General features: G+C 56.8%; 1 protein-coding gene across 1 annotated transcript; it reads left to right on the top strand.

Moving 5' to 3' along the window:
• The first annotated feature begins 2,020 nt into the window (after positions 1-2,020).
• ADORA1 (adenosine A1 receptor) lies at positions 2,021-14,624 on the top strand. The gene is made up of 3 exons (XM_062013647.1): positions 2,021-2,223; positions 2,569-2,964; positions 13,676-14,624. Exons 2-3 carry the CDS (start codon positions 2,624-2,626, stop codon positions 14,313-14,315), a joined length of 981 nt encoding a protein of 326 aa, XP_061869631.1. The 5' UTR covers positions 2,021-2,223; positions 2,569-2,623; the 3' UTR covers positions 14,316-14,624.
• The last annotated feature ends 2,888 nt before the right edge of the window (positions 14,625-17,512 follow it).

Here is a 17,512-nt window from a genome sequence, read left to right as displayed (position 1 = left end):
AGGGATGGCAGCGGGTGTTTGCCCTGCAGCAGCAGCATCCAGCACTTCTCTGGCATCATCACAACACTTTGCAGCACTCAGGAAATGGCACTCAGGACATTTCCTCCTTCCAAACACCAGCAAAAGCCTGGAAGACCCCAAATAACCTGCTGGGTACCTGATGTTCACCAGGAAAGTACCTTTCAATGCTTTTTAAGGCATCTGCACCACTCGCCCCAGTCAAGCCCGAGCGTGGTGGCTGTGAGGACGAGCAGATGCCACCAAGTGCCTCAGGAGCAGCCTCTGCACAGCCACCTGCAACCAGCACAAACCACATTTTGCTTGTCCCACCTTTGGGGCCTTTGCCAAAGCCCTGGCACAGGTTGCTTGGGCTGCTGAGGGAGCTCCAGCCCTGCAGACTCCCAGCTGGGCAGCTGGTTTTGGGCATCAGCTGGGGTTTAATTTAAGGGGTGCTGCTAAAATGAATATAGTGGGGGCAGGAATCCAGAGAGAGAGAAGTGCACATGCACTGAGGAAAAGGAGTGGTTTACAGGCTTTGTGTTTGGGCCATTTGCATACAATTAGGCCATGACCTGCCCCGTTGGCTTCCGTGTTGTGCTCCCCTGATGAACCTGCTGCTCTTCCTGCCCTGCTCCCAGCCACAGGCTGACTGCAAGGACACTCACCCTGTCAAGCTGGTGGGTGAGGGGTTTGGGGGCTCTCTGGGGATGCCCCTTTAGCACTCCTGGGACTTTATCCTGAGTGTCTCCTCACCCCAAGCGTTGCCTGTGGCTTTGAGGGCTTCAGCTCTATATTAGGGTGGTGATTTCCTCCCTGCAGTGCAGGATGTGTGAGGAGATGCCCTGTGAGATGCTCCAGCCTCCCATAAATAGCTCAGTGTTTACATGAGCCTGCTGTCCTCTGTTTATTTTCCTCTCTGCAGAGCAATCAGATCGTTCAAACCCAAACAAGCTCTCCTCACCCTGCTGCTGGCACGGCCCAAGGCTTGGAGGTGGCACAGTGTCAGAGTCCCCAGATGGCTCTGGGATACTCAAACCCTCCAGCCCTTGGCTGGTCACTTGGCCAAGGAGGTGAAGGGGAGTCCTACAGGCCACCAAGTCCAGCACTGGGTTTGTGATGGTCCCACAACTGTTCCCATCCCTTCCTTGAGGTGTGCAGGGGAAGAGATCTCCATCAGAGGGGCAGATCCAGGCGTTGGGACACGTCCCACTAAGGCAGAGCAGAGCAGGAGCGGACAAAGCCCAGCCCTGAATCTCACCAGAGGAGGAAGAAAGGATGAGGAGAGGTACAGACAGGCTTTGGGAGAGTCCCCTTGCCCCAGATCTGAGGTGGTGGCTGCTCCCAGTCGCTGCAGCACTTGGATAAGCCAGCCCTGCTCATTAGGCAGGATGAGCTTTGCAGGTGCCTGGTCCACACCTGGGAGAAGCCTCTGGAAGGTTTGGCTCCATCAGACCAAGCCCCCAGAGCCATTGTGTCTGTGCTCTGTGTCTCACTCCCAACACACCCCAGCAGTGACTGGGCAGGGCTGAGACTGGTAGCCGGAGCCCGGGCGAGCAGCTCAGCTCTCTGGGCTAGTTCAGGTCTAACTTGGGCTGCCGATCCCATCCTGGGGCTGAACCCGGAGCGGCGGCTGCTTTGTGGCCGGGGGAGGGGCCGTGTCCTCCCCCCACCCCCTGCTCAGGCTCTGTGCTCCACTCCCCGCAACCTCTGCTCACACCCTACCCCAAAAACCGGTTTTAGTACTAAAACCGGGACCGGTGTCGGGAGTTTGGGGCTGGTCCAGCCGCTGCTGCTCCCCGGGCTGCCGGATCCCATCCCCATCCCCATCCCCATCCCCACCTCCCATCCCCATCCCCATCCCCATCCCCGCCTCCATCCCTCCCTCTCCCGGTTCCCCCGCCCCCATCCCGCCCCCGCTCTCCCGGTTCTTCCCGGGCTCGGCGAGCCCCAAATCGGGTCAGTCGCTCTTTAAACGTCTGGGGAGGCTGCACCATGTGATGTTCCAGCCCCGGCTGGGAGCTGGCAGAGCCTGCGGCAACCCAACGGTGCCGGGCAGCGGGGACTCCGCAGCAGCCCGGTACCCAGCGCCCCGAGCATCCCTCCGGACAGCCCCCCACCTCCCCCCCAGCCCCAGCATGCCCCCCGCCTTGCCCTGCGGCTGAGCAGCTCTGCCTATTTTGGGGCGAGGGCAACCCACAAGAAGTCCTCGGCTCGCAGGACAAGGTGAGCTGGAGGCGGGCGGGGAGAGCTCGGTGCGAGGAAGGAGCCCGGGCTGTGGAATCCCGCTCCGGCCGCTCCGAGGGGCTCTGGGCGGTCCGGGGGGAGTCCCGGGGGGAGTCCTGGGGAAGGGGCGGGTGGGCTCCGCCGCTCTGCTCGGGGCTGGCTGCCGGTTCCCTCTCGCCCCGCAGCCCCGGAGCCGGGCTGGAGGTGGGTGTGAGACGAGTCTCCGGGAGTTCTGAGCCCCAGGGACCGGCTCAGACGGGAGCGAGGGGGAGTTTTGCACCCCCTGCCCAGGCTGCAGCCCGGGGAGCGATGCCAGGCGCTCACCGCCTCGCCCTGTGCTTGCAGGTGACCCACAGACCCCACCCCGAGCGATCGTGGAGGTGGGACACCCCGGAGCATCATGGCACACCCCATCTCAGCCTTCCAGGCTGCCTACATCTCCATCGAAGTGCTCATCGCTCTGGTGTCCGTGCCGGGCAATATCTTGGTCATCTGGGCTGTGAAGATGAACCAGGCGCTGCGAGACGCCACCTTCTGCTTCATCGTCTCTCTGGCCGTGGCCGACGTGGCCGTGGGGGCTCTGGTCATCCCCTTGGCCATCATCATCAACATTGGGCCTCAGACAGAGTTCTACAGCTGCCTGATGGTGGCCTGTCCCGTCCTCATCCTCACTGAGAGCTCCATCCTGGCGCTCCTGGCCATCGCCGTGGATCGCTACCTGCGGGTGAAGATCCCTGTCAGGTAAGGAAAGGTGCTGGGTGGCTGCTGGGAGGGTTACAAGGGACTAAGGATGCTTCAAACGCTGCAAGAAAGAGCTTCCTCCGTGCTGTTGGCACCAGCACTTCTGGCCACAGCAGCAGTGGAGGCAGGATGGGCTGGGAGAGGTCCTGGAGCCTCCAGCAGCTGAGTTTGGGGGTTCAGGGGAGTGCTGGGGGTGCAGGCAGAGGTTGCCCTGTGGCAGCCAGTGGGCAGGGTCCCAGGGTGACACACTTTGTTCCACTACCCATGGGAAAGCACTAGAAAGGGGATGATGGACTTGTCTCCAGCTCAGCTTTCCCCCTGCCGTGGGGAGCCTGGGGATGATAACTTGCTCCTTCACAGACATGAGGGACACAGTTTCAAGGCTTTGAAGGACCAGAGAGGACAGTCTGGCACTTCTCATGGGGCAGGCTCACCCAGGAGAGACCCTTCACTAGGGGACTGCACCACAGGTGGCTCCTCTACCTGGTTTTCCCCTCCTCATCATCAGTCTGTGTTGGCAAAGCCAAGCCCACAGCAAACAGCGTGGGGCGTAGGGAAGGGCTGTGCACTTCATCTGAACTCTCCTGCTCCTGCAGGAGACATTTAACTGCTTCAGGGCTGGGGCTGGGGAGAGGCAGCTGAGGCTGGAGTGCTGCAGTGGGACTGGGGGGGGTATCAGTGGGGCTGGAAGGGGATGTGACATCCTCAAGTGCAGTCTGTGCATCCTGGCTTGGCCCCTTGCTGTGCTGTCTCTGGTCCCTCTTGCTCTGTCCAAGGACAAGCCCAGCCTGCAGGGACACTTTTGCTGTGCCCATCAGCTCCAGGAAAGCTCCCACAGCTGAGAGCCCTGCTGGCAAACTCAGCCCAGCCAGGAGGGCTGAGCATACACCCAGCCTGTGTCACCCCACTGACCTCTTTGCACTTCAGGGCTCCATCCCATTTGCTGGAGGAGAACACAACCCCTTTGTCAGCACAAAGATCAATCCCCAAAAGGGACCCAGCCCCCTTGTGTTAGGTGCTGCCCAGACCCCAAACAGCTGTGAGACCCTCCTGGAGCAGGAATCACCTTTCAGTACAGGAAAACAGGGACAGGAGGCACCTGTGTTGGGACAACTGACAGCTCACTGTCCCCAGAGCCACAGCATCAGCCCAGAGATCAGTTGCTTTGGGGTTTTTTTCCCTCCTGTGGTCATGGCCAGTGGAAGCTGCATGAGGAAGGAATGTAAAGCAGAGGGAGAGCACAGGATAACAGCCCAGTCCCTGCCCACCCCCTTCCCACCACACACCATTTCACAGGCTGTTCTGACTCCTTCCCCAAAGTGTGATTCTTCCCAGCCTGAAAACTCCTCATCTTCCAGCCTGTCTGTGTAGCCCAAGTGATTCTCAGCCTGTCATTTCTCTCAGTGCTTTTTTTGGTCCTCCTGCATCCCCTGTGCTGTGGGGATGGCTTCAGGTGTGGGAGTGATGCACATTTATACATAGCAGCACAGCCTAGCTCTCATCAGGCAGGTTTTTTCTAACAACCTCAGGCTCTTTCTCCCTCCCTGGCTGCCTCTGAGCACCAAATGAGCCTCTTCAGGGAGATTTCTGTCCTCTTTTTGTCACTCCAGGAACTTTTCTGGGAGCAATGTGAAGTCAGAGCCCCCTGATGCTGGGTGGTTTGAGCGCAGCGCTGACCCTGTGCTGTCCTGTTCTGTGCCTCAGCACTTGGCACTGTGACATCTTCCTCTGACTTTTTGTAGCCTTACTTTAATATCAGAAGGTTTTATAACCTCAGCAAGAAGAGCTCAGCTTCCCCAGCTCTCCTGTTCACTTATCCCTGCATGTTCCCTCCTTCCCTTGGTGTGAATTCCCAGCAGTTGGCAAATGTGGTGATTTCTTTTTTAGGTGATTTCTTTTTCCCGTGCCCTACACACAGCCAGCAGCAAAATAACATCAGGGAGCAGCAAACAGGAGAGAAAACACCCCTAAAGATTATTCCCTGAATCTGAAATGCCTCAAGTTTCTCCCAACTTGTTGCTGGATGCTGCTGAGTGATGATGCTGCAGACGGTTCTGCAGCGCTGACGGCTCCAGTCGCAGCTTTGTGCTGTCCTTCCTCCCTGGGACACTGAATCCCAGTTGGTGCTGTGAGCCTGAGACACCTCAGCAGGGTTTCATAGAACCACAGAAAGGTGAAGGTTGGAAGAGACTTCTAGAGATCATCCAGCCCATCCCTGTGGTAAAGCCCCAAGCCCTCTGCTTCTGCCCCAAAGCCCTGGGTAGCATCCCTCTGTGCTGCTGGGGGCTACTATGGAGGGATGCAAGAGCGTGGCTTGGGTTGAGCAGGTCAGAGCAGAGGGTACCACACTCCCCAGCCTCCACAGGAACAGCTCTAAACAGCTGGAACACACCCAAAATAGGTTTGTTGCCTTCGTGCTGCTGGCGGAGCTCTCAGCTTCCCTCTCGCATCCTTCCTCCCCGCCCGGCAGCAAAGCGGGACCCCCATCCTGTCACCCCCCCTCCCAGCCAGCCCCAGCAGGGTCCCCCAGCCCAGCCCAAACTTCCCTCTCACAGCCACACTTGAGAGAGATGAAAGGAGTTCAAAGGGAGGGGAAGCAGCCAGACAGAGCCCCCCGGCAGGAACCGGCCCCTCGGCAGGATGCGGCAGGGGATGGGGACGGGACGGGGGGTGTCTGGTGGGGGGCTGCAGCTCCTTTGGCACCAGCCTCTGCTGACTCAGGGGCCTCCAGCTCTGCTCTGAGATCATAGAATCACACAATCATTTGGGTTGGCAAAGCCCTTGAAGCTGCTGCAGCCCCAGCCCTGCCCAGCCCAGCACTGACCCACAGCCCTCAGCACCTCAGCCCCACGGCTCTGGGATCCCTCCAGGGCTAGGCACTCCCCCAGGGGAAAGGAGGGTCTGAGGGCAGATCTGCAGGCAGTGTTGGCATTCTGCAGTGGTTCTGAAGTGCCTTGTCCTCTGCTCAGGGAGCCGGGAGCATCCCTCAGCTCTGGACTGCAGCACCTGAGAGCCAGGAGAGGAGGACTTGCAAGTGAGCCCTTGGATGGACCCAGCAGTGCAAGGGAGAAGATTTTCCCCCTTGACTTCTCTGGTTTGCAGACTCTTGCATGATCTCAACGCTCTTTCCCCTTCTCTCCAGACCTGCCAAGGGCTGCAGGGCATGGGGCCAGCTGGGGCTGGGTCACAGGGGAGCCTGGGATGTCTTGTCACCCTCAGCCAGCTGGGTTGTGGAGCAGGGCACACATCCAGGATGGTTTTTATCCCTTTCCTTCACCATGGAGGGTTTTGGCAGGAGGGTGATGGGCATCCCACTGGTATGAGACAGGGGATGAGGAGGGGGTCAGGATGAGACCCTTGCTTTGGCCCAAATTCCCAGCCACCAAAGCACCTGAAGGCCCAGGAGCTTGGAGAGCTGCCAGGGAGGGTTCTCATGTCTGGGAGCTTGTCAAGGCTTCTTTCAGCCTCCATAGCTAATGAGAAGATGCCACCCATCCTTACAGACCCCATCTCTGTGAAAGCACATTGAATTGCCAAGGAAAAGTCTCCCATTTTCTCCTAAATCAGAGACATTCTGGGGACTGGCAGGTCTCTGCAGCTGCCTCTTTTGATTCTTCCCTTGCTGCCCTCTGCCAGGTATATTTTTAGCAAACATGGGTGATCAATGGAGACCTTCATTCTGCAGGAACAGGCAGATCCCAACCAAGGATGGAGGATAAAAGGCAGAAATGCCAGTCCAGAGAGGTTTGCTGGAGACTTCAGGCTGTTTCCAAGCTGCACTTTCCAGCACCCTGCACCCAGCTCAGCGTGTGGGTGCTAAATCAGAGAGAGCATCTCCCACTGAGCTCTGCTCAAACCAGATCCAGGGCACAGAGATGAGCTGTGCCAGGAGCAGGAGCTTAACTCTGGTCCTACCAAAAAATACACAGAGCCTTGGGAAAGGGATTTCCCAGCAGGTTAAGTCTTGAGATCCTGGTAAACCCCCAGGTGAGTTGGTTTTCAGCATGACTCTGAATATTTTCAGCCAAGAGCATGCTAAGTCAGAGATCAAAGCCACGAGGGCTCTTCCCTCAGTGAGGGGATGTGGGGATTAGGCTCGTGGGGAGCTCACACAGCTGCTGCAGCAGCACAACGAGGCTTTTGCCAACACACACAAAATCAGGTCACTGGAAGAAAGCCACAGACGTTGCTGTGACAGCTGGAGGGAAGTGACTTGGGCTGTGAGCAGTGTCCCCAGCTCCTGGGCTCCTAGGGAAAATGCTGGGGTCTGCAGGTCCCCCCCTCCTTGGGATGCAGTGAGGGGGCTGGCCAGGGGATGCTCTGTTCTCGGGGAGGGAAGGGGAGAGGAGGGGTGAGGCCTGTGCAGAGAGGCTCAGACTTGCTGATGTCTGGGGTTATTCCCAGGTTTTTCTGCATTAAAGGGAACAAGGGGAGGTGAGTGACCTCCAGAAAGGCTGTTCAGGCTTCCTGGGCAGCAGCACACCAAGCTCACCCCAGCCCTTGTCCTGTACCTCAGGGCAGGATGAGACGTGGTCCCCATGTGGGTAAATCCCAGGGCATCACCTCGCCCTGACCCCGTGAGCTGTGAGTCAACAGCAGCAGAGCTCACATCTGCCAGGCCAGGGAAAAGCAGCTCCTTCTGCCCCAGCCCAGCATCCCACTCTGGGAATCTTCATTGGGTTCATTTCCCCCCTCTGCTGATTGACCCTTGTCAGTGTGTCCCCAGCAATGAGCTGGGCAGCCCCTGCTCTGGCAGCCCCCTGCAGCCTGGCACAGAGCTGCTGCTCCAGCTGGGGGGCAGCTCAGTGGGCAGGTCTGGGTGTGAAGGAGAGACATCACTTGTGATGCCATCAGCAGGAGGGTGTAAAATGAGCCCCAAGGGTTGAGATCCTCGTTCCTTTAGAGCACAGGCAGCAATTGGCTATGGGCTAAGGGCCAGGTGGATGATGAGGGGAGGAAATAGAGCAGGAGGGACCATTTTTGGTGGTACAGAGCAGTTCAGAGCAGGATCAGCTGCTGGAAAGTTTTATGGCATCTGGGTTTGCCCTTCATTGACCTGTGTTGGTGGGACCCAGCAGCTCTCTTAAGCCCTTGCCCCATCTCTCTGCCTTTCCCCCATCCTTCCTTGCCTTGGCTTTGCCTCCCCAGCACTGACCATGGAACCACTTTCAGCAGCTCCCACAGTCTTGGGTGGTTTGGTTGGCTTTTTATTCAGAACAAGAGCCTCTTCACTGAAATGAGCTGGAGGAGGAAAGGGAATTTGTTCCCTTGTCCCATTCCATCCCTGCTCTGTTCCTGGGACTGGCTGTGGGGCTCTTGCATGCAGAGTCCTGAGTACCAGCGATGCCCAAGCAGGACACAGAGGCAGGGAGGTGACCTCCCCCAGTCCTGGACCTTTCCTGAGGTGATGACAACACCTTTCCATTGCTCCTCAGAGGAAGGCAGAGCACAGAAAGCCAGGACATCATTGGCATGACTGTCTGTCTGCCTTCTTTGGGCCATTTCTCTTCCTTTATCCAGACTGGGATGATTTTTCCTTCGCCTCCTTCAAAGGAGGTAACTGCCAACTCTTGGCACCAGGGATGTTTTCTCATTCAACTCATCTTGCTTCACTTGGCACGTTACAGCCTCCCTCTGCAACTCAGTTTCCCCATCTGCTCACAGAGGGAATGATGCTACAAACTCTCTGAAGGCACCACGGGGCTGATGCTGAGAAATGCTGCATCAGGCACAGCCACAATTAGCACAGTCTTGCAGGCTCAATTATTTCTTCTTCTTTTCTGCACTGGTAACACCACTCAGGGACTTAAACCTTGTAACTCCCTGTCCCTTGTGCACCAAGGAAAGGGGATGGGAGGTCTCTCACAGGCTTCACAGGGACCAGCAGAGTCCTTGTGCTTGGTGAGGACTCAGTGTGCCTGGCCCATGCACCCTTCATCTCCATGCCCAGCTCCAGCCAGGCTGCCTGGGCACCCTCAGCCAGCCACTGCTCCTTGCCTGCCAGAGTAATTAGGAAGAGGCACAAGGTGTCATTTATGCCCAGCTGATGCATTTCACTGCAATTGGGTCTCAGCTCTTTCTCTCTGCCACCCTGATGGAAATACCAAGCTGCTTCCTTCCAGGCAACAAGGTCAATCAGTTCTCCACCAGAACAATCAGTAACCTTATAAACCTGAAAGAGGAATCAGAGGTTAAAAGAGAAGCTCCAGGTTTGTTTTGCATCTGCACTTTTTGTTTTCCTGGTGAGAGATCAGTTCCCTGTGATGAGGGAACATCTGATTGGGGTGTTAACTGGAGCCTTGGCTTTCAATTAGCTCATCAAGATATATAGATCTGCACTGGACAGACTCATCCCAGCAGAAATGACTTAATGGCTTGAGACCTGTGTGCTCTGATCCTTGTTTCTCCTGTTTCTATGTTGTTTTGGAAGGATGTGTCATACAGGCTTTACTCAATCTTTGTGGCTAGTTGGCTGGAAGTTGGCTCACATTGAGAGCATCCTCAGCCCAAGAAACTTTAACTGCATCCCATCACAAAGCAGCCTCCCTCCCTGGGGGAGCCTGCTCCATGTCTCCCTCTCAGCTCTGCACAGCCCTTGGGGATAATTTATCTGCCTCTACTTCCAACCATCACTTCTTGCACTTCCCTGGGGATGCCAGCAGCACTCTCCCAACCTACCAACTGTCATTTCCCAAAACCTCAAAGACATTTCTTGTTCCACAGCAAACCAAAGCTGCTGCCCATCCCACTTCACTGCCTTAGCAGTGAGGGTAAATGATTGCTCTGCTCCCTCCAGGCTCGTTTCCCTTGGCCTCAGAGGACTTGGGGCAATGGCTGTGTCTGTGGGGAAGGGATGGTGCAAAACCACCCTTGAGGGAGGGTGGGAGGACAATGAGGCAGTTATGGTCGGGCTCAAAACCCCACAGGAACCAAAGACAAATGGGATGCTGATGGTGGTGACTGGTCTCAGGGATGTTTTGGTCACAGCTGTCAAGAAAAATAATAATAGTAATAAAATTGCAATGATGGCAGCAATTGCTCCAGTGCTAACGAGAATAATGAGATTATTTATTAATTGTCAGCCATTATCAGCATTTTTCTAGTGCTTCTGCCTCCCAGATCCCTGCCCAGACTCCAGCCCTGTCATGTTCATGCAAAATGAGGTAAATGAGCAAGTCTTCTTCATTTATGGCACAACCAGGGAACACAAGAAGAGCACAGGCTGTCCCTAACCCCTCTGCTAATTGCCCCCCACCAAACTCCCTGTGCCATGGGGTTGGGCATGAGGTGGGAACTTTTGCTCCTTTAAGTAGGGACTTCAGGCTTCAGAGCAGGCAAGTCCCACAAGAGCTGCATGGTCAGACCCCAGGGGTTGGAAAAAGGAGGAACTCAGAGTCATTTTATGGCTGCACCTTCCTTCTGACAAGATCAAAAACCCCAGCTCCAAGTGTTGCTGTTTTCTGTGGGGTTTTGGGGGTTCAGCCATGGTTCCTGTGACTGTGGTACCCACATGCAGGGGGATGCATGGACAGGCTTTGCTCTCAGCTGCCAACTGCTTCTGCAGAGCCACACGTAAACCTCACAGTGCAAAGCAAGGAGAGGAGCTGGTGCTTGGGCTGGGGTGTGTGTCAGGCCACATGTGCAACGAGGTGGGATGGATGTGGATCATGGCAGGGAGAGGGATGTGTGGCAAGGAGGAGGGATGGGTGTGCAGGGAGGAGGGATGGATGTGCAGGGAGGTGGGATGGATGTGCAGGGAGGTGGGATGGATGTGCAGGGAGGTGGGAGCATCTATGTGAGGCAAAGAGGGATGGATGTGCAGTGAAGAACTGAGATGGATGTCTATTAACCAAGGATGGATGTGCATTAATGAGGGATAGATGTGTGTTAATGAGGGATGGATGTGTATTAACCAGGGATGGGTGTGCAGAGAGGACAGATATGCACTGAGGAGGCAGGAGGGACTGAAGTGGGGAGGGGAACCAGCAGCCAGCAGCGTGTGGGGCAGTTGCTCTGCCACGTGTGTGTTATACACTCTGGACCATGCAAGCCTGTGTGCATCCAGGGACCTGAGGTCTCCACGACCTCTGCAGCTGTCCTGATAGCCATCTGCAACAACACACAGTGTTCTGGAGCTGCAGGGGGCCAGGATCATCTGGGCTGAGCCCTCCACAGCCATTCCCCATCCTCTCTGCTTTGGCTGCAGGAGTGAACATTGCGTCCCCTGATCAGCCCTGGTTCATGACTAACGCTGTGGGCTCTGTGTGCTCCCTCAGCCCAGGCATGAGGGCAGGAGGAGAAGGGGTGAGTGCTCCAGGAGCAGCTCTGTGCCTGAGTGCTGGCTGCCAGCCCTGGGAAGGTATCTGGGGGGCTGCACTGGCACTTCTGCTGCTCAGCAGCTTTGTCTCTCTGACAATGGCTGTCACAGAGCTCTGCAGGGCAGGGAGCTCAGCAAAATCACCAGAAGACCCTAGAAACCCCAGGAGTGGGGAGATGGGAGACAGATTGCAGGGACTGCAAAGAGGGAAGGAGCTGGAGCACAGGCTTGGTGCTGTTATTTCTAGTGTCACCCCCCCCCAGAAGCCTGGGGAGGTGGGGGAGAGTCATGGCTGGGAGGGCACATCCCTCCCCAAGGCCCTGTTATGGCTGAGGTGGGGTGCAGAGGCCAGCACACAGCCCCATGGGAGCCTCCTGCATCCCTGCTGCTCCCATGCCTCCTCTCCCTGAGCTTGGCTCCCAGCACCGGTGTTCTCCCACCACCCCTCGTCCTCCCCGTGCCCCAGCTCTCCCTGCTCTGCACCTTTCTCAGGGTCTCCTGCCCTCTTTCCTCCCCACAAGGAATAAATCACCCTCCAGCTCCAGCTTTGGCTCTCAGAGGAAACAGCAGCCCACGTTGCCACCACCTTCCCGTGGGACCTGGCTGCCCCTGGGGAGCTGGGAATCTTTCCCCAGACCACAGTGGGTTTGTTCAGGAAAGCTGGCAGGGACCCGTGGCTCTGGACCCCTGGGGACTGATTTTCTTCCCCCTCCACCCTGTGCCCCTCCACACTCCCACCCTGACACCTTGTCCCCGAGATGGGGCTTGAGAACAGACCTTCAAGGGGGAGGGAGTGTGGGTTTGGGTCCTGAGCTGGTACTAGAAAGCCCCCAAACGCTCCACTTTTCCACCACAGATAAAGGCTGCAGACATGCACCAGGGAGCTCTGAGCATCAGGATGGAGATCCCAGCCCTGGATGGAGATTCAGGTTTGCCAACCACCTCCATGTGGTCCCTGTGGCCAGGTTAACACCAGCAAGAGAGAAACCCAGCAAACAGCCAGCAAAAAAACCTTCCTTGCTCAATCCCCTCCGGTGGAAAGCAATGAGTGGGGCTGCAGGCCTCAGCCTCCGTGGGGAAGCTTTCCTTTGAGGGTCAGGGAGTAAAAATCGATCTAGCAGGCTCCACTTCCCGCTTGGAGAGCTCTGGAGAGACCAGCCCAGCCCCAGTGTGCTCCCCTCCTCCTCCTCCTCCATCCCTTGGCACCAGCCCGCAAGGAGAGAGGGTTTTATCGGCCCAGCACATTAGGAAATGAACCAGGCTGCGCCCAGAAGCATCCCCAGGGGTCCATTAGCACCAGCAGCTCCTTCCTGCAGCCTGGCACGTCCCAGAGGATGCTTTTGCTGCCCATTTCCTCCCCTGGTGCAGGGGGAATTGTCAAGGACAGGGTGCTGGCAGGGCTGGTGCATGCAGGGAGGAAAGGGTGATGTGCTGCTCTGGGTACCAGCTGCCAGAGCAACTTGAACAACCCCTCGAGGTATGAGTTGAGCACAGGCACACTCCAGCTTCTGATGCAGTTCCTGGCTGGGCACCAACCCCCAGCGCTCCAGCATCGTGTCTGAGGGCTCTGCCCGTCCCTTAGTGGGATGGTGGTGGGCAACAGGATGGTAACCAGGACAAGTTGTGCCCAGTGGCAGTGAAGGAGCAGTGTGCTATCTCAGTCCTGTGCCACCTCAGCACCATTCTACCTCAGCACCATGCCATCTCATCCCCGTTCCACCTCAGCACTGTGCCCTCAGCACCATGCCATCTCAGCCCCGTTCCACCTCAGCACTGTGCCCTCAGCACCATGCCATCTCAGCCCCGTTCCACCTCAGCACTGTGCCCTCAGCACCATGCCATCTCAGCCCTGTGCCATCCCAGCACCATGCCATGTCAGTTCTGTGCCATCTCAGCACCATGCCCTCAGCCCTGTGCCATTCCAGCACCGTGTCATCTCAGCACTGTGCCATCCATCTCAGCACTGTGCCATCTCAGTCCTGTGCTATCTCAGCACCATTCTACCTTAGCACCATGCCCTCAGCACCGTGCCATCCCAGCCCTGTGCCATCCCAGCACCATGCCATGTCAGTTCCGTGCCATCTCAGCACCATGCCCTCAGCCCTGTGCCATCCCAGCACTGTGCCATTCCAGCACCATGTCATCTCAGCACTGTGCCATCCATCTCAGCACTGTGCCATCTCAGTCCTGTGCTATCTCAGCACCATTCTACTTTAGCACCATGCCCTCAGCACCATGCCATCCCAGCCCTGTGCCATCTCAGTCCTGTGCCATCTCAGCCCTGTGCCATCTCAGCACCATGTCATCAGCACCGTGCTATCAGCACTGTGCCCTCAGCACCGTGCCCTCCCAGCTCGGGCTGAGCATCCCACTCGTGTTTCTTGCCCCGTGCAGGTACAAGAGCGTGGTGACCCCGCGGCGGGCGGCCGTGGCCATCGCTGGCTGCTGGCTCGTGTCCTTCCTGGTGGGACTCACCCCCATGTTTGGCTGGAACAACCTCAGCAAGATGAGGAGGACTCAGGAGCCCAACGGCAGCCACACGGGCTTCGTCATCAAGTGCCAGTTTGAGACAGTCATCAGCATGGAGTACATGGTGTACTTCAACTTCTTCGTCTGGGTGCTGCCTCCCCTCTTGCTGATGCTGCTCATCTACCTGGAAGTCTTCAACCTCATCCGCAAGCAGCTCAACAAGAAAGTCTCCTCCAGCTCCAACGACCCCCACAAGTATTATGGGAAGGAGCTGAAGATCGCCAAGTCCTTAGCGCTGGTCCTTTTCCTCTTTGCCCTCAGCTGGCTCCCTCTGCACATCCTCAACTGCATCACCTTGTTCTGCCCGTCCTGTGAGACCCCGCACATCCTCACCTACGTTGCCATCTTCCTCACGCACGGCAACTCCGCCATGAACCCCATCGTCTACGCCTTCAGGATCAAGAAGTTCCGGACAGCCTTCCTGCAGATCTGGAACCAGTACTTCTGCTGCAAGAGCAACAAAAGCACCACCACCACCACCACCATGGCTGAGCTGGACAACTGAGAGCTGGGACAGAGAGCAGAGAGGGGGGTTCTCCGTGCCCGAGCTGCTCCCTCATCCATCTGCTGCTGTCCCTGCCTCAGAAGGGGCACCGAGGACCTGGGAGCCTGTGCAATGTGAACAGCCCTGTCCCCACAGCTGCCAGGGGGTTATTTATTCACAAGCATTGTACTTGTTTGGATATTGTAGCCTGCACTGTTCCTTTCCTTTGGGGTTTTTTTTTCCATGTCCTTCTGTTTGGTTTTGTTTTTCTTGGGGTTTTTTTTAAGGGTTGCCAAGTATTTAAGGAGCAATTGTACAGACAAAGGCTCAGTTTATCTTCATGCAAATAAAGTCGAGTGATAAAAACCACCCAGGAGGTCCTCTGGCATTGATGGGGACCTTTGGCTCCTTGGAGGGTGGCAGGCAGGATGCTGGAGGCAGCTCTTGCTCTGTCCCCCGTGGCCATGGGCCCTGTAGGGTACCAGGGCACTGAGGCAAAGGGATGCCCCCATGGGAGTGAAGGTGCTGAGAAGATGGAGAGCCCAGGGCAAGGTGATTTCTGCAGCTCTGTAGCTGGGAGATTTCAAACTCTTTCTTTCTCCTTCATAGCCAGGGAGAGGTGAGCTCAGCCAAGACATGGGAAAAGGTAGGAAAGGCCATGGCACCAGCCACAGGGTGATGAACCATCCTCACATAGCACAGGGTCACGTCCCAGCTCTCAGACAGGGAGGCAGAGGGGAAAGGAGACAGCCATAACCCCAGAGCAGTCTGCAAGAAGCACCCTTTGCTGCCCCACTGAGTGCCCATGCACCTCAGGAGCCCCCATCACCCCTGCAAGCTACACCCAGGGAGCTGTGTCCCCTCCATGTGTCTCCTCTCTCCTTTTACTTCAGCTTTGAGCCATTTTTCCTCCTTTTCTCCCACTTGCTTTCTGTGCAAGTCAGTACCAAGTCTCTCCCAGTTTGTCTCACCTTTCCCACCTTGCTCCTCACCACCCTCCCTGTGCAGCCAAATCCTTCCAACCCAAACTTGCCAGATTTATGCAGCCACCTCCATGGCCCAGGGGAGCAGAGGCACTTGTGACTGTTTAGAGGCAAGTAGGGGGACAGTTGGTGCTGATGCTGCCACAGGGCCATTTTCCCACCTCCCCTCATCTATCTGCCTCGTTCAGCCATGGACAGGGCCCCATCTGGGTCCCATTAGAGGAGGCAGCAGCTGGAGATGAACCATCACCCAGCTCTGTGCTCCCAGCTGCCCTGCCAGCCCCTGCTCTGCAGCAGCAACTCTTCCAGGGCTGAAGAAGTGGTAGGAAGAGTTAATTGGAGTTAATTTGGAGATTCTTTTCTTATCAGCATGCCTTGGTCACCAGTCTCCCATCAGAAACACACTTCCTATGACCATTGCCCTGCCCAGGAGGGTCGTGCCCCTCCGACGTCACCCACGGGCAACTGCAGCAAGTTCCCACAGGGGATGGGAGGGGTGCACAGAGCAGAAGGACCTTGCATGGGGGAGATTTATGGGCAGCCCATTAGTTGGGCTGTGGAGAGTAATGCTGTGCACAGGCAGGATGGGCAATGGGGCTACTGCTGGGTGCCCCCTTCACCCACTGCTGCAGGCAGCTCTGTTTAGCTGCTCCATTTGAGGGCAGCAAAGAGGAGAGGAGAGGAGAGGAGAGGAGAGGAGAGGAGAGGAGAGGAGAGGAGAGGAGAGGAGAGGAGAGGAGAGGAGAGGAGAGGAGAGGAGAGGAGAGGAGAGGAGAGGAGAGGAGAGGAGAGGAGAGGAGAGGAGAGGAGAGGAGAGGAGAGGAGAGGAGAGGAGAGGAGAGGAGAGGAGAGGAGAGGAGAGGAGAGGCTCAGCCTCCCACCTTTATCAAGGATCTCAGTATCTCATCCAAGCTCAGACCACACTGGGCAGAGCAGGAGTGGAGCTGAAGAGCAATGACACAGACAGAAGTGAATCCTTCCCCCCATTGCCACAGAGGGGCTCTGAACATCCATCCTCCCAGTCTCCTCGAGGTGAAGAACCTTAAATCCTTTTTCTCAGTAGTGCTGAGGGTGCTGCAACCCCAGGCTGGTGCAGCCAGGACCCTGCTGCCCCTGTGCCCACAGCCCCTTTGCCTCAGGTTAAGGCTGTTTACTGAGCACAGGTCTGATTCCCATTTGCATCTTGTTTCTGCAAAAGGCTCCTTTCCTGGAACTGATGCCTCTGCTTGATCCTTACTGAGGTGCCCAGAACTCTGATGACTGGGATGCTCATAAATTACAAGGCATGTGAAGGATTGCTTCCAGAAAAAACCTCACCCAGTGGGTTTTTCCACTCCACTCTCTCTCTGGACCTTTCCTAGGGACAGCTCACTAAAAGTGGGTGCTGTCACCTACCCCAGTGCCCTGGGAGGGGGTTACAGACACAGTATTTGCCCTTTAGGAGTGCACTAAGGGTTTGGAAAGGGCACAGTGTGCAGCATGGCTCAGTCCTGGGGATGCTGTTTCTGCTCTGTGTTAGGAAACCCCTGGCTAGCACAGCCTGTTCCCAGCTCCTGTCCCTCAGAGCTCACACTGGCCAAAGCCACATGCCAAGGACATCAAGGAGGTCAGGACATCCCCATCAGTGTCCAGGGCCAGGTGTGAGCATGTCAGGGGAAGATCTGCTCTAAGAACTGCAGCTTCCAGCAACAGCATCACCTCTAACCCCAACCACCCCCAGGAACCAGCCCAGCCACCAGCTGAGAGAAAGATTAATCCAACTGTGCCCTCTGATGGTGGAAAGTGTGATGTGGGCAGTGCTGAGCTGCAAACAGCAACACCCCGTGGGGCAGGGAGAGGGGGTGACTGGGGACAGACAAAGCAGAGGAGGTGTGGCAGAAGGGGTTACCTGGCTTTGCTCTCCAGGGGCAGGCTGGGCTCTGTGGATGCCCAGGCTGGGTTTGCAGTTCCAGGACCTGCCAGGATATGCCTTTCTCAGGGCAGGATCTGGGGCTGGCCCCATGGCCAAGCTGGAAGGCATCTGAGAGGCCAAGCTGAGGCTGTGCTGGTGGAAGAGGCCCATAACCCCTCTGACCCTGCTTAACAATGAGCTTCATCAACTTGATGGGTCTGTCTGGGCTCCCTGTTAATAAACAGCACCTGACCTGAGCTGTCTCAGAGCTGCAAGTAACGAGCCATCTCTGCCCAGCAGCTCTCAGTAGCTAACAGCCCAATTCCTCCTCCTCCAGGTGATGG

The sequence above is a fragment of the Colius striatus genome, chromosome 22 (genome assembly GCF_028858725.1).
Source record: "Colius striatus isolate bColStr4 chromosome 22, bColStr4.1.hap1, whole genome shotgun sequence".
In the NCBI taxonomy this organism is placed as follows: Eukaryota; Metazoa; Chordata; class Aves; order Coliiformes; family Coliidae; genus Colius; species Colius striatus.
Note: the sequence above shows the minus strand (reverse complement) of the source record. Positions and strands in the feature narration are given on the sequence as shown.